Source organism: Miniopterus schreibersii, assembly GCF_964146895.1.
Source record: "Miniopterus schreibersii genome assembly, chromosome: 8".
NCBI classification, from domain to species: domain Eukaryota; kingdom Metazoa; phylum Chordata; class Mammalia; order Chiroptera; family Miniopteridae; genus Miniopterus; species Miniopterus schreibersii.
The window spans coordinates 73,774-95,866 of NC_138109.1; the positions used below are offsets into that span (position 1 = coordinate 73,774).

General features: G+C 61.9%; 3 protein-coding genes across 5 annotated transcripts in view; 2 read left to right on the forward strand and 1 right to left on the reverse strand.

Annotated features, from left to right (window-relative positions):
• NOC2L (NOC2 like nucleolar associated transcriptional repressor) overlaps positions 1-7,498 on the reverse strand; it is a 12,381-nt gene extending 4,883 nt beyond the window's left edge. The window contains exons 1-12 of one of the 2 annotated variants that reach the window (XM_081146018.1): positions 7,380-7,498; positions 7,081-7,233; positions 5,721-5,895; positions 5,511-5,633; positions 4,732-4,852; positions 4,546-4,636; positions 2,861-2,939; positions 2,627-2,737; positions 2,326-2,439; positions 1,465-1,653; positions 1,151-1,290; positions 239-350 (exon numbers count right to left, since the gene is read on the reverse strand). In XM_081146018.1, coding sequence (XP_081002144.1) covers positions 239-350; positions 1,151-1,290; positions 1,465-1,653; positions 2,326-2,439; positions 2,627-2,737; positions 2,861-2,939; positions 4,546-4,636; positions 4,732-4,852; positions 5,511-5,633; positions 5,721-5,895; positions 7,081-7,233; positions 7,380-7,405 — 1,434 coding nt within the window. In that variant the 5' untranslated portion in view covers positions 7,406-7,498. The remainder of the gene's footprint in view (positions 1-238; positions 351-1,150; positions 1,291-1,464; positions 1,654-2,325; positions 2,440-2,626; positions 2,738-2,860; positions 2,940-4,545; positions 4,637-4,731; positions 4,853-5,510; positions 5,634-5,720; positions 5,896-7,080; positions 7,234-7,379) is intronic. The other variant, XM_081146019.1, reaches the window with a different exon arrangement.
• Positions 7,499-8,955: 1,457 nt separating this feature from the next.
• KLHL17 (kelch like family member 17) lies at positions 8,956-14,648 on the forward strand. Of its 2 annotated transcripts, none has more exons than XM_081146021.1 (12): positions 8,956-9,217; positions 9,921-10,180; positions 10,264-10,385; positions 10,499-10,720; positions 11,153-11,269; positions 11,507-11,720; positions 12,015-12,159; positions 12,244-12,411; positions 12,805-12,893; positions 12,998-13,071; positions 13,291-13,472; positions 13,750-14,648. In XM_081146021.1, exons 1-12 carry the CDS (start codon positions 9,087-9,089, stop codon positions 13,976-13,978), a joined length of 1,953 nt encoding a protein of 650 aa, XP_081002147.1. In that variant the 5' UTR covers positions 8,956-9,086; the 3' UTR covers positions 13,979-14,648. The 2 variants fall into 2 exon arrangements, with proteins under 2 accessions (XP_081002147.1, XP_081002146.1); XM_081146020.1 differs by having other exon boundaries at positions 8,999-9,217; positions 11,084-11,269.
• A 798-nt stretch (positions 14,649-15,446) lies between these two features.
• PLEKHN1 (pleckstrin homology domain containing N1) lies at positions 15,447-22,077 on the forward strand. The gene is made up of 15 exons (XM_081144835.1): positions 15,447-15,564; positions 15,656-15,755; positions 18,145-18,291; positions 18,374-18,454; positions 18,570-18,642; positions 18,924-19,252; positions 19,364-19,444; positions 20,011-20,086; positions 20,178-20,326; positions 20,447-20,596; positions 20,766-20,906; positions 21,070-21,210; positions 21,422-21,631; positions 21,818-21,866; positions 21,951-22,077. Exons 1-15 carry the CDS (start codon positions 15,482-15,484, stop codon positions 22,064-22,066), a joined length of 1,926 nt encoding a protein of 641 aa, XP_081000961.1. The 5' UTR covers positions 15,447-15,481; the 3' UTR covers positions 22,067-22,077.
• The last annotated feature ends 16 nt before the right edge of the window (positions 22,078-22,093 follow it).

The window sequence follows — 22,093 nt, forward strand, 5'->3', positions numbered from 1 at the left end:
TGGCTTGGATCTCCGGTTCACCCTTATCTTGGGTAAATGCCTAGAACCACCCAGGTATGAGCCCTAAAACTAGCACCCTCAGGCCCACCCCATGAGGCAGCTTCCTTGTCCTCACTGCTGCTCTTGCAACTAACATGTGCCACCAGCCTGGGTGGGTACAAGGTGCCAAGTACAGCAATGCCCTCACAACACCTGTACTCTGCAGGTGAGGGCCCCACCCGCTCACCTCCCTGCTCACCTCGAGGATGAAGGGCAGCACGGGGATGAAGGTGCCAGTGCCCTCGGAGAGCAGCATCAGGGCTCGCACACAGTGCATGCGCAGTGGGTAGAAGCGCGCAGTGGGGACCAGCCTAGGAGTAGGACGGGAGTGAGACAAGGCCCAGTCTCAGGGACCCCACAAACCTGCTTTACTCCCCTGGCTGCTGCCCTGTCGCTTCCCATGGAGCCCCAACTTCAGCAGGGGCCCTCCTTATTCCCTCTCTCGGGGTCAGAGGCCACAGCTGCCCCACCAGATTCCTGACAGAGCAGGGCAGGACACAGGCCTCAGGACATGCCTCCTTGCTCAGTTAGGAGCTGCGGGGACACCAACCAGGGTAACTTTGTTTCATTTTAATGTGTGTGTAGGGGTCGTTCACTCAAGCCTCTGTCCCAGCTCTCAGCTCCCACTTCAGGAAGACAGAGCTGCCCCCTCCTGGCCAATGGCCACCAGGACATGTGCAGCTCCTCCTCTCTGCAGAGACCCACGTGGAACACTCACACCCAGGATCCCACACCAGACCCAGCTGGCTCTGTCCAAGAGCTCCATGCAAATAAACCCAAATTCCCTTCAAACCACACACAGGCCCTCTACCCAATGTCCGCAGAATGCACACCTGTGCTGCATCCTTGACGAAGGTGAGGGTGAGGAGCTCACATCACAGGCCACCCAGAACCCAGCTGCCCAAGCCTGGGTGTTCTCCCACACAGGGCATAGGCCAGAAAGCTCCACCCCAGTCCTTCCACAGGTGTCACCAAGCCACAGACTCCAGACCCTCCTTGGAGGCCCTGGCCACCTGGAAAAGGAGCCCCTCTGGGCCCTCCAGGACACCTCTATAACCCTGCCCCTGCCCTGACCTCCAGCCCTCAGGGCCGCCTGCCCGCCCTGACTCACTTGATGCAGCCCAAGATGACCTGGGCAAGGGGGTAGATCAAGGGCTGTAGGGTGTCGCTGGGGCAGATGGTGCTGAGGACACGGCACCATAGCTGCAGGCAGTGCACAAACTGCCAGTTGTACACAGACTGGTGTGTCTCCTGCAGAGAGACCCACCCGGCTCAGCCCAGAGTCCCCAGAAGGCCCAGCCCCTCCTCACCCACCATATGGAGGGTCCCAGCAGGCAGCAGCACTGGGCCCCTCCCAACCCCCCAGCAAGGACCCTGAGCTGGGTCAGGCTTCTGGGTGCTCAGTGCCCTAGCCCAGCCACACACCTTCTTGCGTGTCGTCATGGCGTTGCGCAGGTGGATGGCAAGCTGGCGGATGTAGAGGAAGGCGTGCTGGTAGGCGATGCTGGTGTCCAGGGCCAGCAGCTCAGTCAGGGTCCGCTGCATGAAGCTGATGAGGGGCAGGGTGCTGGGGGAGGTGAACCTGCAGTTCCTCACGTACGTGATGTACATTTGCTGCCAGAAGATCAGCCACAGCCACCTGAGCTCCCAGGGCCCTGAGGCCCCTCCTCCAGACACCTGGGCCTGTCTCTCGGAGCTGCTGCCTCTTAGAACCACAGCCTGGCGATGTCTGCTGCAGACCCCTCCCCCCGTGGCCCCTGCTGCTGCTCAGTCCCCACAAGGGTATGCCCACCAACGTGGGCACAGAGTCTGCAGTCAGAGGAAGGGCTCTTACAGGGAGGGCCCAGTACCAAGGGAGGGTGAGCTCCAGCATGAACAAGTTTGGGAACCAGCAAGGGGACCACGGAGGGACTGAGAGGGAGGAGCACCTGCTGCCAAACATATACAGGGGGTTCTGGAGGGTCCCCATGCAGGCAAGCCACCTGTGGTTTAGAACTGGGCACCAGGGTCCCTGTCCCTCTCCACACCCAATGTCCTTGTCCAATGAGCGGACAGCTCCACATTGCAGTCACATAGAGCCCGGGGGGGAAGGGGTAGGATGCTCATCACTATCACCGCCCCCCACTTCTCAGGCAGGAAATAGTGCAAGGAACTGGGTCTGCCTTGAGCCACAGTCCCACTGAGGGGTGCTGACCACAAAGGCAGCCTGCCAGCCCTCATGCTGACTCTCAACCCTGACCCTGATGTACAGACCGGGGCACCACAGGCAGGAGCCACCCACACTACCTTCAGGATGGGGCTCAGGAAGGCATCTTTCTTGTGCCGGCAGACTCTGGCGAGGACCAGAAACGCCAGCACTCGGAGGGTCTCCTCACCCGTGCTCCACAGGACCACCATCCTCTGCAAAGAGAGAGATGTCACAGTGGCCTCAGCCTCCCCAAGTCCGGCGAGAGGCGCCTGTGGACACTGCTGAGAAACAGCCCCAGCCTGGAGCCTGCATGTGCAGCCTGAGGCTGACCCTGGCGGGGTGGGAACGCTTGAGGGTAGCCACCTGCACTCAACCACACAAATGGGGGGGCACACCCACCTTGAGCAGCATGCGGCACTGCTTGGGGAAGGTCAGGAAGTAGGGCACGGAGCTGCTGACATGCTGCAGGAGGGCTGCCGCCACTGTTGCCTCCGCCACGCAGGCCACCAGCTGGGGAAGCAGGAGAGATCAGCGCCACCAAACCCACTCACATCAAGACACAGAAAAGGATGAGACCACTGAACATGGCCAGGCCCCAGTGACCCAGCAGGCTCTCCCCCACCAAAACCACACCTGTATGACTGAGCTCAGGTAAGCCTTAACATCGAGCCGGAGCTTCCCCCACAGCGGGCTACTGGATGGTTGGAGCAACCTGCAGAGAACACACCCGTCCCGCCCGCGTGAGACCCACTTAGACACCCCCCAGCTGACACGCTGAGTGTCCTGAGCCACGTTCTGTCCATGACAGGACACAGGGCACGTGGACCATGTGGGAAGACCCTCTCAAGAGTGCCCGAGACCAATGCCTGAGGAGGGGCAGGTGGCCCCAGCTGGCCGGAGGGCCGAGAGCCACTGTGTTCCTGTCTGAACCCAGGGAGGCCACTTCCCCAGGGTCCCCAAAGGGCACCCACACCTGCAGCAAGCATGGAAGGCCCTGAGGTATAACCCAGGCATCACTAACCACCACTGCAACCAGGTTTTCTGTGGCCCAAACAAGCTTTAAAAAAAAAACAGTCTCCATGTGTACAACTTAGTTTCACCAAAAACCCCAGACTCTAACCTCTCTTGAAATATGGAAAAACCTGGCAATGGCAACTACCATTCCTGGGAATTTCTCACAGGCATCGAACACCCCTCAGCATGCACAGAACTCCACACACAGTAGGTGCTCATTAAAACCTGCTGAAGTACGCCCGGCCGGGAGTGGCTCAGCGGTTGAACATCGACCTAGGATCCCGGCCATCAGGGTTCGATTCCCGGTCAGGGCACATGCCCGGGTTGTGGGCTCGATCAGTGACTCTCATCATTGATGTTCCTATCTCTCTCTCTCTCCTTCTCCTTTCCCCTCTCTGAAATCAATAAAGATATATTTTTTTAAAAAAAAGAAAGAAACCCCCCAAAAAAACCCTGCTGAAGTGCACGAAGGGGCAAAGGCAAGAGGCACCTGCAAACAGCTTGCCCTGACCCAGGCAGCAGCACTCTCCACTTCCTCACAGTGACTGCGATGCGGCAGCCTCCTTCCCAGGAGGGCGCCGCCAACGCTGCCCTGATGTCCACATACTCACTGCCTGTCCCCTTCCACCCTGCCCATCAGAGAAGGCCACCTCCACATGGCTGAACCTCCCTCAACCCATCAGTCCAACCTGACCAGCACCACCAGGCCCAGGTGATGAGAGGGCCTCTCTGTACTTCTTTCCTCCTTTGAAAGGTGTTTGGGGTGAGTTTGACCCTCTAAGGCTCTTACTGCGTCCAAGCCACGTGGCTACATGGCCCTCTCAGCCCCAGTGTGATCCCTATTCTACCAACGTCTGCTGCCCTCCACCCTCCTCCGAAGACAGCTTCTCTGCTCCATCTACCCCTAACGTAGAAGATAAGGTTCTCAAACCCAGCATCAACCAGGCTCCCGCCTGGAAATATACCCAGCAGCCACAAAGCAAAGGACAAGGAGAGTGCATAGAACTTATTCATCAAGACAGGAAGACAGAGAGAGAATCCTGACCTGGGAAAATGGGGGAACAGAGAAAAGCACAAAGCTTGCAGTCCCTGAGAAATTCTGGGCAGAGAATTTCCCTTCTCAGAGGATGGGGCCACTCCAACTGGCAGAGAGCCCAGCTTCTCCCAAGAGCCTCAGAAAGAACCCGGCTCTGTCCCCAACATCACTCTGTGCCAGCTGGGTCTAGAGGGAACTGCTAGGTCACAAGAACCTCTGCCTTCCCCACTACAGGGCCCTAAACACCTCCCACTCCACTCCCTCTCACCTGCTGCTGTCCTTTGGGGCTTTTCCAAATAGCAGCTTCTGGAGACAGCCAAAGAGGTCTCTGATGCAGAAGGTGACCAGAGCATTGAACACTGCAATGAGAGGGCCACAGATACAACTCACAGGACAGCACATGGGACAGAGACCTATATATATATATATCCCAAGTTCCCTGGCCCCAGCTCACCAGCACTGTCTGTGACCTGGAATTTGCTGGCCTCAGCATCCTCCTGGTCTCCTTGGGTAGTGGCCACAGCCGCTCGGAACGCCTGCACAACTTCATGGAACAGCTTTGGAGTTAGGTGCTGCTGAAGGGGCAACAGAACCCAGAATGTTGAGGGAGCTGTTAGAGGTACTGGACAGAGGAAGAGGTAGCCAGGGCTCCCAGAATCTACCCTAGGAGAGAAGGGCACTCCTTGCCCTCATTCTCAGACACCTCATTCTCAAACACAAGGCAGAGGCTGACAGTGTTACTCAGTCACATGCCATAAATAAAGAGTCCAGAATCCTCCTAGGCGAGCAGGGAGCCCAGCTAGGGGACCAAGGGAAGGGGCCGAGGGTCCCAGATCTAAACGACGGCCAGTTGTGTGTAGCTTCTAGAGCTCTCTCTTTCTGTCCCTTCCTTTCCCGACAGAAACCATGGCAACACCCTCAGAAGAAGGGGCCCGGCTCCAGCAACTAGCAAAGGCACAGAGACCATATCCTGCCCACAAGAGACTAGGTAGCAAGGAGCCGCAGAGAGAAACTGAGAGCAAAGGAGCAGGCAGAGCCCTGAGGATCTCCAACTGAAGAAGAGCACAGTCCTGGGGCCTCCTACCATGAGGAAAACTACATGAGGTCCTTCGCAATACGGCTGCTCAGGGAAGGGGTCCTCCCATCTGCATAGTCCCGGGTAACTGAGCTGAGTCAGGGCAGACTCCTAAAGAGGGGAGTGGGTCCAGCTGTTCATCCCATGCCATTTCTCACTTTTGCTGCCAGCTTCCATCTCTCAACCATGGCGAGGGTCACTGGGGTAGAATCCCTCTTCTTCCCCTTGGGTCCTCTGGAGGCCCCATCCTTGTCCTCCTCACCTTCCTCCTCACTTGCTTCCTGCACCAGACACAGAGAACCAGGCTATAGCAGGATGTAGAGGCCACGAGCGTAGCCCTGCCCTGCCCAGCCTGTCCAGGCCCTCACTTCCAGCGTGTCTGGCAGGGAGTGGAGCTGCTCCTCTTCATCCTCAGAGCTGTCCGAGTCGCTGAAGTTTAGCAGGCTCTGGTCATTCTCCTGCAGGAACTTGTAGAACTCAGGGTCTTTGTCCTTCAGCCGAGAAAGCTGGTCCTTGTGCTCAGATGCACGGCCTTTACGTCGGCTGGGAAGGTGGGAGTCAGTCAAGAAGTAAGATGGACAGGTAGAGTGTGTGTGTGTGTGTGTGTGTGTGTGTGTAAGGCTTCCTGTTCTTCACAATGCCAGCTTGCTGGCCTCCTGTGGGAAGACAGAGGGCTTAATCTGCTCCCTCTACAACAGCTACCGACAACTAAGGCAGGGAATTAATTTCCAGGGGGTAAGTTTTCAGCAGATGGCTCTGTCCCCCAAGCTCCAGACTCACATATCCCGCAGCCTCTCTACAGGTGTTTCAGCACGTGCATTTCAAACCCAGCATGCACAACAATGAACTTGGGGCTCCCCCAAACTTGCTCTGCCCACACCCTGCTCTACCTCAGTGGTTGGTAACTCTACCTTTCCAGGCACTCAGGTGAAAGGTAAACCTCTGTCTGTCTCTCACACCCAGCATGTAATGTTATGAGACCTCACCAGCAGTATCTTTGAAACCCCTCGGCCCCTCCAAACTGATACCTCTCAATTACCCTAACGGTCTCTCCCTGTCCCTATCCCTGCGCCCACAGCCTATTCTTCACACAGCAGCCCAGGTGACCCTTGGTGTTGTGTCACATGCCATTACTTCACTTACTGCGCAAAACCCTGAGACGACTTCCCATTTTACTGGAATATCTTACACAGGACCCACCTTCACCTATCCAGGTCCACCCCCAGCTGCTCCAACCCCCTCACTCGTGCCACAGCCACACTCACCTCTGCATAAGCCCTGCTCCCAGTTCAGAACCTTTGCTGTCCCTGCCACCTGAACTGAAACACAACACTCTTCCCCTACCGTCTGCGTGGCTTGTTCCCTCAGGTCCTTGCTCAGTTACCACCTCTTCATATGACCTTCTCCACTCCACTTAACACAACAGATGCCCCAGCCGTGCTGCTCTTCCTTTCTGTCTACAGCACCCAGCACTTCCTGACCCACCCGAGGCCGCGTGGGCCTCCCAGACCAACGTACGCCCGCCTCCTACAACCGGGCTTGGCACCGAGTGGCCGCTCAGTAAGCACCAGGTGAAAGGAAGAATGAGCCCGAGGGTCTGGGGCAGGGTCAACGGCCCCCAGGCCTCGGTCCTGAGGCCCCAGGAGCGGCCAGCGGCCCTGCGGTGGGTGTGCCAGGACCACGGAGGGGGTTTTGATTACACACGCCCACGGGTGACGCGCCGCTCACCTGGCCAAGGGGCTCCTGCCTGGCCCATCCGGGCTCCGGAAGGCTCCACGCGCCGCCCGCGCCTCGGCTTCGGCGGCTCCTTCGGGCTCCGACTCAGACTCGGAATCAAAGCCCGAGGCCAGGAACTCATCCACCGTCAGCTCCGCCAGGCGCCTGCGGGTCCCGACACCCGAGTCACGACTCCCGCCAGCCCGGGGTGCCCGGCCCCGCTGCCCGGGAACGCGGAGAGGCGCAAGGGGAGCCCCTTCGGGTACAAGCACCGCAGGGAAACCTCACCGGTCCCCAGATTCTCAACTCACCGCTTGCGACTCCGCACCGCCGCCATGACCGCCTGGCGGCCGCGTGAGCCCCACTTCCGGCCCCAGAATGCCGTGCGCCAGCCGCACTTCCTCCGACCGACCCCGCCCCTGGCCCCGCCCCATCCAGGCCCGCCCCTCCCCGCTGGCCTTATGGTTCTCCAGCCCTGGTTCCGGCGGCAAACGAGCGGGAGGGCTCGTTCACATCCTCCGTGCTGCAGGCGCTCCCGGGCTCCTGGGTGGCACGCGGGATGCGGGCTCCTGGCACAGGCCTGGTTTGACCAAAGCTCCCGCACCCGCTGGAGCCCTGGGCAGGACGTGCCGCTCACGATCTGTGTCCTTCTCTGGAAGAGGCAGTGATAACGCTACCGAGCTGGTGTTCGACGGGGCCTGGAAGCCCTCGCCAGCCTGGGCACAGCCTCCCTAGGGCTCCGTAACTGGAGCCTGTGTGGATGTCAGTGCATCGGCAACGGACAAAATGCACCAACAGAGGACTGCTACAGAGAGAGCTCTTGCAATTCAATAAAAATCCAGCGCTCTGATAGGAAACACAAGGCAAAATAGAAACGTGATGCTATTTTTTTTTTAATTCATCTTTATTGATTTCAGAGAGAGGAAGGGAGAGGGAGAGGGAGAGAGAGAGAGAAACATCCATGATGAGAGAGAGTCACTGATCGGCTGCCTCCTGCACGCCCCCAACTGGGGATTGAGTCAGCAACCCCTGCATGTGCCCCGACCAGGAATCGAACCGGGATCTCCTGGATCCTAGGTCGATGCTCAACCGCTGAGCCACGCCAGCCGGGCAGGTGATGCTATTGATGGGCAGTTCGCCAAAAGATAAATGACACCCTGATGGCCAGGCTGGCCTCACCCTGATCAAAAGAGAATGTGAGTCATGAGAGTGTTTCCATTTCACTGGACAGTCCCATAGTCCCTGTGATGGGGAAGGGGGTCGGGGAAGGCACTGTTACTGAAGCCAGTTTGGCCAAATCTACCTGAAAGTACTGTGGCTGATACTTCAGTCCAGCGACTCCCCCCTCTGCTGGATGTTCACCTATGAACACATCTGCCTAAGTCCACAACTCCGGGCTTAGCAGGGACAGCCACTTTTCCTGGGCTGTCTGTCTGTAGGAGCAGCCGCAGGTGCAAAGGCCCAGAGGTCGGAAGGTTGCCTTGGGGAAGGCAGGCCTGTGCCCTCCTTCCCGCCCGCACCACCTAAGGGTGAGGGAACGGGGACGTGCATGGCCAGACCCCGCCACAGTGTATCCCACAGCCCCCGGGGCGCGGGAGACGCTCTGGTCAGGCCCCTCAGGCCGAGCGCCCGCTCCACCCACCCCACCCCGCAGCCCGCACCCCGCTCAAGCTCTGGTACTTGCAGGGGGTGGGGGGTGGGGGGCTTTTCGAATGAGTTGGCGAGGGCGGTAGCCCCGGAAGCTTCTCGGATATAAGCCGCAGGCGGGGCCCGGGGCCTTCCTGGAGGAGGAGGCGGGTGGGGCGCCGAGACTTGGAGAGAATTCGAGTCCTACGTAGCTTGCACGAAGCCAAGGGGAGCGCGGGAGGCGGGGCGGGCGGCGCCGAGAAACAACGGCTGCGGGCGAGCGGCGGGAGCCAGGGACGCCGAGCCGGCCGCCGCCGCCGAGCAGTCCTCCAGCGGCCCCGTCCGTTCGTCTGGGCGTCCTCCGCGGATCCGCGGGTCCGGGGGCCGAGCCCATGCAGCCGCGCAGCGAGCGCCCGGCCGGCAGGACGCAAAGCCCGGAGCACGGGAGCCCGGGGCCCGGGCCCGAGGCGCCGCCGCCGCCGCCGCCGCCGCCGCAGCCGCAGCCGCAGCCGCAGCCGCCGGCGTGAGTGTGCGGGAGGCTGCGGGCCGCGGCCGGGGCTGAGTGGGCCGGGGGGAGGGGCGCCCCGGCCCTGCAGGCTTGGGGGGGGCGGCCGAGGCGCCCCGCAGCTCGGGCCACCGGCGGGGGGTCCAGCCTGCCCCCCGTTTATCCGCGCCCACGGCGGACGCGGGGCAGGGCGTCGGGGGGGCTGCTCCCGGAGGCGCCGCTTCCCGCCGCCCCGGAATCCTGGCTGCGCCGCTGGTCCACTCCCGCGGCTCGCCTGCTGCGCGGGGGCGGGGGCGGGGGTGGGGGCGGGCGGAGGGTCAAGTGAGGTCACGCCCCGGGGGGGGGGGACGGGGTCCGCTTCAGAGCAGCCTGATGCCACTGACCACTTTCACTTCGTGCACCTCCTGTGTGCCCGCCGGGGCTGTGGACACCGGACTCCGATGGAGGCCCGGGAAGGGTGGCCAGCGATGGACAGAGGGAAGCCTGGTTCTGGTGGGGCGCTGGGCAGCATGGAGTGTGGTGCCTGGCGAGGGGCGGGCAGAGGAGGCTGTACAGGTCCGACCTCGTGGGAGACGGTGGGAGGCTTCTGGAAGTGAGGGAGCAGAGTGGGGTGAGCCTAGGCCTCAGGGGAGGTCCTTGATGGGTGCCAGGTATGGGCCGTGGGGGGAGGAGTGGCCTCCTGGGTGCCCTGGCACCCTGACCTGGCACTGCCCATCTGCAGCCCGGAGGCCGAGCGTGCGCGGAACCGGCAGGCCCGGCCCACAGCCCCCATGGAGGGTGCCATGCAGCTGCTGAGCCGCGAGGGCCATACAGTGTCTCACAACTCCAAGCGGCACTACCACGATGCCTTTGTGGCCATGAGCCGCATGCGGCAGCGTGGCCTCCTGTGTGACATCGTTTTGCATGTGGCCGCCAAGGAGATCCGAGCACACAAGGTGGTACTGGCCTCCTGCAGCCCCTACTTCCACGCCATGTTCACAAGCAAGTACCTCCCCACCCAGTGGGCGCTGGGGGGCTCTGCGGGTCTCCCCAGGTGGGACTGGCCTGACCCACTGACCCCACAGATGAGATGAGCGAGAGCCGCCAGACCCATGTGACATTGCACGACATTGACCCTCAGGCCTTGGACCAGTTGGTGCAGTTTGCCTACACTGCTGAGATCGTGGTGGGCGAAGGCAACGTGCAGGTGAGGCTGCTTCAGCCATCCCCTCCCGTCTCCCACCTGGTCTCCTGCCTCAGCTCTCCTTTCACCCATTTCTCTGTTCCTGCTCCCCTGGCCCTCTCCCACCTCACCGGCAGACTCTGCTCCCAGCTGCCAGCCTTCTGCAACTGAACGGTGTCCGAGACGCCTGCTGCAAGTTTCTGCTGAGTCAGCTTGACCCCTCCAACTGTCTGGGCATCCGGGGCTTTGCTGACACGCACTCGTGTAGCGACTTGCTCAAGGCAGCGCACAGGTATGTGCTGCAGCACTTCGTGGATGTGGCCAAGACCGAGGAGTTCATGCTGTTGCCACTGAAGCAGGTAACATGCCAGCTGGGTCACAGCCTGGACTGTGACCCAATCCCCTGACACCCAGAAAGAACCCAGCCCTTGGACCTGTTGACCCCCATCACTTGGGCCCTTAAGATCTGGGGCTCCGCTCCCTAGCTCTTATTCCTACCCTCTGATCCATGTTCCACCACCCATCCCCTGCCCCCTCCATGCCCCCATCTTCTGACTCCACCTAAGCCTTCTTCTTTGGTTCCTGACCACATCTCTGTCTCCAACCCCATGTCCCCAGATTGCTCTGGGCCTGGGTCCCCAGGAACCAGATCTGTGGTTCCTGACCCCACTTGGCCCCTTCTCATAGGAACACTGGGCCCCCCGTTGGACTCTCCCTCCCAGGCACCTTCAGGGCTCCATGGGCCCCCAAGACCCTCCCCAGATCTCAGGTCTGAGGGTCCCTACCCCCAGGTGCTGGAACTGGTCTCTAGTGACAGCCTGAACGTGCCTTCAGAGGAGGATGTCTATCGTGCCGTCCTGAGCTGGGTGAAGCACGATGTGGATGCTCGGAGGCAGCACGTCCCACGGGTGAGGCCAGCCCCTCAGGGGCCCACTGTATCTAGGAGGGGATGCAGTGTCTTAGGACCTGGGTGTGCCTGGGCTCCTCCTGTCCAGGAATACCTGGACGGGAAGTGGTGCAGGGGTAGTGCAGGCACATGTCTCGAGAAGTGACAGGTGGACCGGTGTCTGAGGGGTCTCACTGCTGGGATGAAGTATGTCCATGGGTTCTGCCTGCTGCCTGACCGTGGCACCCCTGCACCACAGCTGATGAAGTGTGTGCGTCTGCCCTTGCTGAGCCGGGACTTCCTGCTGGGCCATGTGGACGCTGAGAGCCTGGTGAGGCACCACCCTGACTGCAAGGACCTGCTCATCGAGGCCCTCAAGTTCCACCTGCTGCCGGAGCAGAGAGGCGTCCTAGGCACAAGCCGCACTCGGCCCCGACGCTGTGAGGGTGCGGGCCCTGTGCTCTTCGCTGTGGGTATGCCCACCTGTCCGGTCCCCCCCACAGCCCTTCCCTCTCCCTTCACATCTCTGTCCTGCGTCTTCCATCAATGAGCCCAGCACCAGCCTGCCCCACCCTGTGATTGTCATATCCTGCACCCACCCCATGCATGCTCCTATGTCTGTCTGTGGAGGACCCTGTGTGATGTGACCCACTCGCAAATCCTCACCCTTGAAGCTCCCATACGCTTCACCTTGAGATGTGCCAGAGCCCCCCAACCCATTACCTCCCTGGGCCCCTCATCCAACCCCATCACCTCCCCCTCCCTAGGTGGTGGGAGCCTTTTTGCCATCCATGGGGACTGTGAAGCCTACGACACACGCACTGACCGCTGGCACGTGGTGGCCTCCATGTCCACACGCCGAGCCCGGGTGGGTGTGGCAGCAGTTGGGAACCGGTTGTACGCAGTGGGCGGGTAAGTGTGGAGGCTGCTCTTTGGTCAGGGGCTCAGTGTGTGCCCACCAGGCCAGCCCTGACTGGCAGTGGATCCCTCTCCTAGTTACGATGGAACTTCAGATCTGGCCACCGTAGAGTCTTACGACCCTGTGACCAATACCTGGCAGCCCGAGGTGTCAATGGGCACGAGGCGCAGCTGCCTGGGTGTGGCTGCCCTGCATGGGCTCCTGTATGCAGCCGGTGGCTACGATGGAGCCTCCTGCCTCAACAGGTAGTAGTGGGGGTCGGGGCAGGGTGGCCTTTCGGGATTGGCTCAGTAACAGGTGTGGCTGCATCAGGACTGCAGAGGTCATGCCTTAAGGGAAGCAAAGTGATCCTGCCTGACTCAAGTCCCCTAGGCCTCTTCATTTCTGCCAGCCCACCTGCCCCTTCTGTTCTTCTCTGGGGTCCTTCCCACCAGTCGGGCTGGGCCCAGGTGGACACTTGCACAGGATCACCCAGGCAGCCAGGGGCTCCTGCACACCAGCAGCCCTGCTTCCTGCTCCAGTGGAACTCTGGGGTCAGTCTCAGTAACTTCCCAGCACAGAATTTTAGTGATCCTCTGAGGGAGGGCAGGTCCCAGTCTGCTATTGCTCGAGGTCAGCAGTGGTCCTGTTGTCCACAGTGCCGAGCGCTATGACCCCCTGACAGGAACATGGACGTCCATCGCTGCCATGAGCACCCGCAGGCGCTATGTTCGAGTTGCTATGCTTGGTGGGTGACAGGGCTTGTTTGCTGTAGTGCCCACCCCTGCCCTCCCCCCACCCTGGGGACTCCACACACAGTAGGCACACCACGGTCATGTTGACTTCCTGCAGATGGCAACCTATATGCAGTGGGCGGTTATGACAGCTCATCACACCTGGCCACTGTGGAGAAGTATGAGCCCCAGGTGCGAAACACCCCAATCACAGATGCTCCCCTTCCCAAGGGCCACCTGCGGTCATCACCCTGGCCACCCACAACCCCCAAAGTGTCAGACCTTTAGATCCATCTACCCCTCCCCACCACATCCCGACACCCACCCTGGAGGGGGGGTCTGCTCTGTGGAGGTGGAGGGGGAGGGGGGGGCTGGTGGTGGGTCTCCCCGAAATGGGTACTCTGACCACAGGCGAACACGTGGGCGCCGGTGGCCTCCATGCTGAGCCGGCGCAGCTCAGCCGGCGTGGCGGTGCTGGAGGGGGCTCTGTACGTGGCCGGCGGCAATGATGGTACCAGCTGCCTCAACTCAGTGGAGAGATACAGCCCCAAGGCCGGTGCCTGGGAGAGTGTGGCACCCATGAACATCCGAAGGTGCGCTGAGCCACTGCCCGCAGGCTGGGAGTGTCCCGGTCACCACCACAGCGTCTTTGCGCCTTCAGAGACTGACTGACATGTGTCTCACCCCTGCATGGTATCCCGTCCCCCCTCCCTTGTCCAGGCTCAGCTCCAGTGCTCTCCTCCCACCACCCCAGCTCCGGGAGGCCCAGCCCCAGAGGCTTCTCGCATGGCCCATGGCCCCACCCTAGAGGCTTCTCCCTGGGCCCGCTGCCCCACCCCGTGATCTCACATCCACCTGCCCGGCCCCCAGGAGCACCCATGACCTGGTGGCCATGGATGGATGGCTGTATGCTGTGGGGGGCAACGACGGCAGCTCGAGCCTCAACTCCATCGAGAAGTACAACCCGAGGACCAACAAGTGGGTGGCTGCATCCTGCATGTTCACGCGGCGTAGCAGCGTGGGCGTGGCAGTGCTGGAGCTGCTCAACTTCCCCCCACCATCCTCGCCCACGCTGTCCGTGTCGTCCACCAGCCTCTGACCCGCGGCGGGACTGTGCAGAGGCTTGGCCCTGCAGCCTCCCACATGCCTTAAGCCCCAGGGGGGCCCAGCGCCTCCCTGCCCTCGACCGTGTGTCAGGGTTGGGTCCCCTGGCCCCCACCAGGACATCCTGTGCCGTCTGTCCGCTGTCTGTGTCCATGCCGCAGGGCTCATGTGTGTGCCATTTATTTAGTTTGTTTATTTATTCAGTATTTATTCATGAGCAGTGCTGCAGCTGCCACTTCAGACGTTTGCTCTGGAAGTTTCTTGTGTCTCTGGGACCAAGCTGCCATCCCGGGTGTCTTCCCGCCCTGCTGGGGGCACCAGCGAGTGATGGTGGACACTCATGGGAGTGTGGGTCAGGGCCAACTCAGACTCTGCAGACCTGGAGGGACCAAGGGGTAGATGCAGAGCAGCCTGCCAGGGTGGGTGGGGGCGGCCTTCTGAGCAGGTGCAGGCCCCCCCAGCCTTCACTTTGCACAATGCCCTTGCCTAGCGAGGCGGGCGCACTCCCAGGGAGGCATGAAGGGGGCTTCCTGCCTGTGGACAAGGTGTCTTCTGGATCCTGCACTGAGCTGGGCACACACACGTGCCACAGATCCCTCACAGCAATATGAGCCGACTTGAACAATAAACATATTTCTTGGGCTCTGGGCCCGAGTCCAAGCGTGCATCTCTGCCTTTTGCAGTCCTGGTGGGTAACCAAGAAGGTCTGGGGGTGAGCATACATCTAGGCTGAGGTACTGTGTTGGCATCTGGGGCCTTTGCCACAGCACCATCATCTCCAGGTGGGGCAGCGCTGTGAGCGCCTGACCATGGCCCCTGTCAGCCTGGCCCTGAGAGGTGCCATGGCCCCTGTCTCACCCCAAGCTCACCACAACTGTCCCACACTCACCTGGGAGGGTTGTGGCCTCCTTCCTGGATTCTGGTTAAGCCTGTGGGACCCTGACCTTGGCCCAGAGTGAGAAATGAGCCAAGGCAAGAGAGGAGGCTGGGGGAGTGTCCTGGCTTCCCCTGCCCCCATGCTGCAAACTCCTGCTTCCAGAGGGAGCACACACCCCCTTATAGTCACTGGTGACTCAGATTGGCATTGAGGTGGAAACAGGATGTTTGCTCACATGAGGTGCCTCATAGGGGGTCCCTGGACTGACGGAGCTCTAGCGACACCCCAGCCTAACTTCAGGCAGGCCACACACTCGGGCCAGGCCTTTGAGGCCCCTCCTGTACAGACTGGAGGCTGAGATGGGGGCTCTTGGCTGGGCTGGGGGACCTGCCGCATACCCCACAGGCTGGCCTGCTTGTGTGGAGGACCCAGGACAGAGGCCTGAAAGGCTGCACAGGTAGGGGCTGGTCCCTCCCCGAGAGGCTCCGCCCTCGCCCAGCGCTTGGGTACAGGGCAAACCGTCGCACAGCCCCGCCCCCCAGGAGGTGGGGGCAGGAGGTTCAGGACCAAGGAGCCCAGACCTGTGGACCTGCTTGCTGGGGCCGGCCGCCACCACCACCCATGGGGAACAACCACTGCGTCCCCCAGGCTTCCAGGAGGCTCCGGGCCTCCTTCTCGAGAAAGCCCTCGCTGAAGGGAAATAGGTGAGGGGCAGGTGCGGCCTCGGTGCTGGGTCACAGGGTTGCCCTCTGCCGATCAGGGGCCAGGCTGTGAGCCCCCTTCCTTTGTACCCAGAGAGGACGGCACCAGGAAACTAGCTGGCCTTTTCGGCAGCGAGGCCAGTCCTGACGGGGACACCACTGCCGACAAGATCTTCTACTACATCCCCGGGACGGTGAGCCGCAGTGGGCGTGTCCCAGCCGGGTGCCTGCCTCCCAAGGGTGCGGTGGCGGTGGTCTGCCGTGGGCGGCCCTGCGGCCGCCTGTGCCGCTCCGCACCTGCTCAGCTCAGGGTCTCCTAGGTTAACCCAGGGGCAGGGGCGGTGGCGGGGTGGGGGGCGCGTCAGATCCAGAGCCAGGTGAGGAAGTAGGAACAACCCCGCCCAGAAGCTCATCCAGCCGAAAGTCTGAGCTGAGAGCGAAACTGGGACCAACTCTGAGTCAGTGGGTGAGCGAGCACCGGCGGGCGGCGGGTGGGGCCTCCGGAGTCCACGGCCTCAGAGGGGGCACTGTGGCCAGGACGCAAGCCTGGCCCAGGACTGGGCAGCATGTCTAGACACATGCCGGTGGGGCCGAGCACACGTATCTGAGTTGTGTGGGGTGTGGGCTTGGATGCTGTGTTCCTGGTGTGGAGGGGAGTCCCAGCCCTACCCCGTCTTTACTCTGAGTAGGGGGCTTGGGTGAGCAGTGAGCCAGCCTCCCACCTGTTCCAGGTCAGCTTCTTCCAAGGTGTCTGCCAGCATTCACCCCTGCCTCCTCCCATGGCAACACCCCGTGCTCCCCCAAGGCAGCAGGCAAGGACTGGCCACCAAGCACAGCTGAGCTGAAAACCGCCCCCTCCCCCTGCCCAGCTCCTGCGGGGCTAAGAGTTAGCTGAGGGAGGAAAGACACCCAGCTTCCCAGACAACTGGCGTGGGCCCCAGGATATGAAGTCAATGACCCCCAAGTTCTTATTCCAGGAGAGGGTGCAGGAGGGACACATGGGGCTGTGCCAGGGGCTTGGGACAGGGCTCCACCCTGTACCCCTCTGTCCCCATGCTGGTGTGGGCTTCCATAGCCCACCCTCCCAATGTGTTCCCCTCAGGCTGGGAAGCCCCCTCTCCTGCCCTCTGAGGTCCCAGGGCTCTCTGGGGGCAAGTACTGGCTTCAGAAACCATGCTCCCTCAGAGGAATGGGGTCCTTCTGTGTGGCCACATCTCAGACCTCAGCTCCCACTGTCCAGGCCCAGGACACATCACAGGACCCTGGTGGAGTCCCTTGAGGTGTGGCAGTCCTCTCTTGCCAGGACTGGTGGTGGCTGGAGAGGGGACCGACCACGCCTGTCGTATCTCGGGAGATGGGGCCCAGAAGAAGCCAGCTCTCCCTGGGTCCTGCCCGTGGTGGCTCTGAGCTGACTCCTCCCTGGACCCCAAGGCTGAGCTAGGCCACAGGGCCAGTTTCACAGCCCTTCCTGCTCCGTGGCCTATTTTTCATGGTCCCATCCTGGTGTCATTCCCCGAACTGGGTGTGGGTGCAGGAGGCCCCACCCAGAGGCAGGGAGGCCGGGAAGCTGCACGTCTGTCTGTGCACATTCCTGGGCTTGTCTAAGGGGCAGCTCAGCTTGGCCAGGGCACAGCAGCCAGGGAGCAGCCCTGCCAGGGCCCAGAGAGCATGGCCCCCCCACAGCTCACCCCTCCAGCACCAGCCTTGTCTGACTCCCAGCCTGACGCTCAAGCCCTTGTTTTTGGAGGCCTCTCTGTGTCCCAGACTTGGCTGCTGTGGGCACCAGCAGGCAGGCACTGAACCCCCAACATATCCCAGACCTGTCCTGGCGCCGATGATACCGCAGTGGGCAAAACAGACAAATGCCCTGTTCTCATGGCGTTTCCATCCGTGACACAGGGCCAGATGACGAGCAAAAGGTGTTATGAGTAAGATGTGGTTGGCACTAAGGTATGCAGAGGAGTCAGGGAAGGTTGGGATGTTGGAGGGCACCAGACGGGGTGTCACAGAGGAGATGAAGTGAGCCACTCCTCGAAGGAGGTGAGAAGACTGGCCCAGGCAGAGGGAACAGCAGACTCGAAGGCCCTGAGCTGGACACATGCCTGATGTGAGGGAACCAGAAGGGAGTGGGGACAGGTCACAGAGGACCCCTTGGCTGTTGCCTGGTCTCCACTAAGTGACATCAGGGGATCAGGGGCACCTGCTTCCTTCCCAGCCTACAGATGTGACGCTTGAAAGGGACTGTAGAGGGACTGCCAAATACTATAAATCAGTCACTGCCCCCCCTTTTATAGAACCAGATTAAACATTTACCAGCCAGCATTGGAAATATGGAGGGTTTTGAGCATTGCCTCACTCAGACACTCAAAATCCTGTGACCCACCAGACTTAGGGGGCTGAGAAGCCAAAACAAGGGTACACAGCTTAGGAATCTCCTTTGAATCCAAGCATCACTGTCTCCAGTGCTGGACAGGGAGAGTCCATGATTCACAGTGAGGCCGTGTGTGCGTGTGTGTGTGTGTGTGTGCGTGTGAGTGTGAGTGCTGGGGCTCAGGCCCCCTCCCTGAGCTCTACTCCCCACAGGACCTCCCGGGCCTGGAGAGCCAGCGAGAACACCTGGACCAGCCGTTCCTGAGTGTTTTCAAGAAAGGGCGGCGCAGGGTGCCCGTGAGGAATCTGGGCAAGGTTGTGCACTACGCCAAGGTCCAACTGAGATTCCAGCACAGCCAGGTGGGGACCAGGCCGGGTGGGTGCTTGGGGCCCAGCCTGGGCCTGTCCCACAGTGCTTAGATGGTGGCCCTGCTCCCCCCAGGATGTCAGCGACTGCTACCTGGAGCTATTCCCTTCCCACCTCTACTTCCAGGCCCACGGTTCTGAGGGACTCACTTTCCAGGTGAGGAAGCGGGCGGAGGGAGAAGGCTAGGGGGCCAAGGAGAAAGCCCCTTGAGAGGTGGTGGCCACTGCCCCTAAGGACCCTCTAGCCCTCCCATCCCACTGTGCTCTGGCAGGGGCTGCTACCGCTGATGGAGCTGAGCATCTGCCCAATGGAGGGGTCCAAGGAGCATGCCTTCCAGATCATAGGTGTGTGTGGGGGGGGGGCATGAGCAGTCCCAGCCCCAGGGAGGGCGAGAGGGCTAGGGCTGCTCAGTGACCTTGGCCTTGGCCGGGCCCAAAGACACTGGAAGTGCCCTGAGTGCATTGAGGGGTCCTGACTTTTCCTCCAATAGGCACATGGCCATGTGCCTGGCTGGGGGGAGTGCAGCGGGTCCTCCCAACTGCAGCCCTGGGGTCTGCGTGGGGACCTGGGGAGGGGCCTCTCCTGTAGGCTGTTAACCCAGCCCACTCTGCTCCTCCGCCCACAGGCCCATTGCCTGCCCCCCTTCTGGTGCTCTGCCCCAGCCAGGCCGAGCTAAGCCGCTGGATCTACCACCTAGAAAAGCAGATGGCCCTCGTGGGAGGGCTGCAGCGCTGCCACTCGGCACCCCCACTGGTCAGTGCCGGGAACCCCACGCCCCTTCCCAAGCCCCCCTGCCTGCCTGCCCTGACCCCCCTTTCCCAGGACCCCCCTGAGGATGAGCTCCCCTGGAGTCTGCAGCACAGGCTGACCCAGCTGCGGACGGCGTGGGGGCGCCAAGTGGTGGGCAGTGCCATCTGTGCCTCGAGGGTCAAGCTGCAGCATCTGCCATCACAGGTGGGTGGGGGACATGGGGCGAGGGGTAAGGGGGGGTGGAGGCAGCAGGTGGGGCCAGGCCTTTGCTGCATGCCAGTGGAGACCCCTCTCTGCCCGTTGACCACCTGACAGGAGCGGTGGGACCGGATCCTAGTCCTGTACCCGACTTCCCTGGCCATTTTCTCTGAGGAAGCTGACGGGCTGTGCTTTAAGGTGGGTCCTCTCCACTGTGACCTGCCCCAGGGAGGTGCCCTGTGCGTAGGGGTGGGAGGGGGCGGCAGCTCAGGAGGAACCTGTATTTCAGGGCCGGTTGGGACAGAGCATACTGGCCCCACCCACCCAGCCTGCTGCCCTGGTCAGTCTGATCTCAGCTCTGATGTGGGCAAGAGGAGCCCTGCCTGGGCACCTGTATCTTCCTGGAGGGTCCTCAGTCACCATCAGCATCACCTGAGGGTGATCATAGTTTTCAGTTGCTGAGAAACGCACATGGGGGCTTCAGTCCCCCCAACATGCCCTCCCGGTCTTAGCAGTGATGGAGGGGACCCGTCCCCGTAAGCATCCGTCTGTTCATGAAGGCCCCACCCAGAGGCCAGGGGTGATGATGAAGATGCCTTGGGGCCAGTGGGGAGCACCTGGCTCCCTGAGGGCTGTTGGCCTTGGCCCTGCCTCGCCCTGCCTGGCGTCCCCATCTCTGGAGGGTGAGAGGAGAGATGGGCCCAGGCAGAGCCCCAGGGGTTCCCCAGACAAAGGCCCCACCCTCCCTTGCTGCCCCACCCCAGGGGGAGCTTCCGCTCAGCGCCCTCCGCTTCAACCTGGAGGAGAAGGAGAAGCAGATCCGCTCCTTCCTGATCGAAGGTGGGCTGCAGCTGGGCCTGGGGGGGGGGCACGAGCCCAGGGGGCCGCCCTTCAGTGGGCCTGGGGAACACCTCTTGGTGTCTGTGTGCAGGCCGCCTCATCAACACCATCCGAGTGCTGTGTGCCAGCTACGAGGACTACAGCCACTGGCTGCTCTGCCTGCAGACCGTCTGCCACAGGGAGGGAGGCCCCCTGCTACCCGGCCCTGAGAGCTTCCCGGGGCTGCGGGGGCCCACCCAGGTGAGCGGCCAGCAGGCCCTGGGTGGGTGGATGAAAACAGGAGGCCAGAGGGTGGGGCTGGCCGTGGGTCAGTGGAGAGGGGTCCTGCCATGCGGCTCACTACCCCCCACCCACTGCCAGGTCCTGGGCAGTGGCCGAGGCTCACTCTCCTCAGATGGACAGACCAGCTGGGACTCGGGGTACCTGGCACCCCCCTCTACCCGCACCAGCCACTCCCTCCCTGAGTGCTCAGTTCCATCCACAGCTGGTTGCCCTGCCCAGCCTGCATCTGTGAGTGTCTGGGGGTATGGGCAGGGGCTATGAGGCGAGTTTGTGTTGGGAGCCCGGGTCCTCGTGGCACCCCATCCCTCACAGGATGCTAGCTCCTCAGGGGAGGGGATGCAGAGGGTTGTGTGGGAGAGGGCCCCGGGAACCTTCTAGAAGGTCCTCTTCCCCCCAGGACCAGGCCAACCCTGGCTGTACCAGCACCAGTGGGCAGAAGGCAGAGCTAAGACGGGGTGGCAGCAGTCGGTCACCCAGGAGCAAGGCCCGGAGCGAGGGGCCGGGCCCAGCCACTCCGCTGCACCTGGACCTGACCAAGGTGGGCCCAGGCACTGAGCCCAGCTCCCAGCCCAGCTCTCCCTCTGCCCTCAGCCTCCCTGGCCTCCGTCTCTCAGGTGCTAGAACCACCTTCTCTCTCGAGAAGGGAGGACTCGGGTGTGTCCAGCTTCAGGAAGCCTGTCTCTTCCGCCTCTTGCCTGCAGCTGACCAGGATGAACCTGGAGGGTGGCCCAGAGGCCTTCGACCACTCACTGGAGACACCTCACTCCCCCCTGTACGCCGACCCCTACACACCACCTGCCACCTCCCACCACAAAATCAGAGATGTCCGGGGCCTGGATGAGGTCAGTGCCCCCTGGTAACAGAAAGGGCTGGATGTGCCCGCAGCCTGCTGTTTGGAGTCAGGTCTAGACTATGCTCCTCCCCCTGGGATCTGCGGCTGCCACAGCCTGCGGTTCAGAGGAAGCCTGAGGTCTGCTCAGGCTGAGGCGAGGGGGGTTTGTGGGCAGGAGTCCCTCAGCCTAGGGCCTTGAGTCACCCGTACTTTCCTGGCAGTTCCTCACTGCGATGAAGAGCTCACTTGGACCCGCGCCCTCGAGCCCGTTCCCCTCCGTCCCTGTGTCTGTGCCTGTCTCCGACCCCAGCTCTGGAGTCTCCAGCCCCCACATGCTCTCCAGGAAGGGAGCCCTACAGTCCCGAGCCTCTCAGCGACACCGGGGCTCCATCAAGGGCCGTGGGCCCCGGCCCCCAGACTCTCCTCAGCTCGTGAGTAGCAGCCCCCACCCTGGGAAAGGGGTTCTGTGGGCCTCCCAGGCCTCCCATCTGAGGGAGCACGACAGACAGAGCCAGGGCAGTGGACACCAAGGGCAGGGAGCTGGGGCAGTTCATGGGCTGGTCTCCAAGCCCCCTTCCTCAAGGCTTGGCTCTCACACTTGTGTTTGGGGTCTCCAGGTCTCCACTTCCAGGGAAGTTTCGCCCGACCCCCTGCTGCCTCCCCCAGGTGAGTGAAAGACCCTGCCTCTTTCTGGGGGGATCTCTGGGTATTGCTTCCTGAAAACGCATGCACTTCTGCTCCTCCCACCAGATGGCGAACCCCCCCGGAGCTATGACAACATCTGGGACAAGGCTCCATCTCCTTCCCGCCAGCGGTGGCCCCGTGAAGCAGCGGAGGCTGAGGGGGGCCTCACCCAGTGGATCTGATGGGCCCCAGGCAGGGTGCTTCTCAGG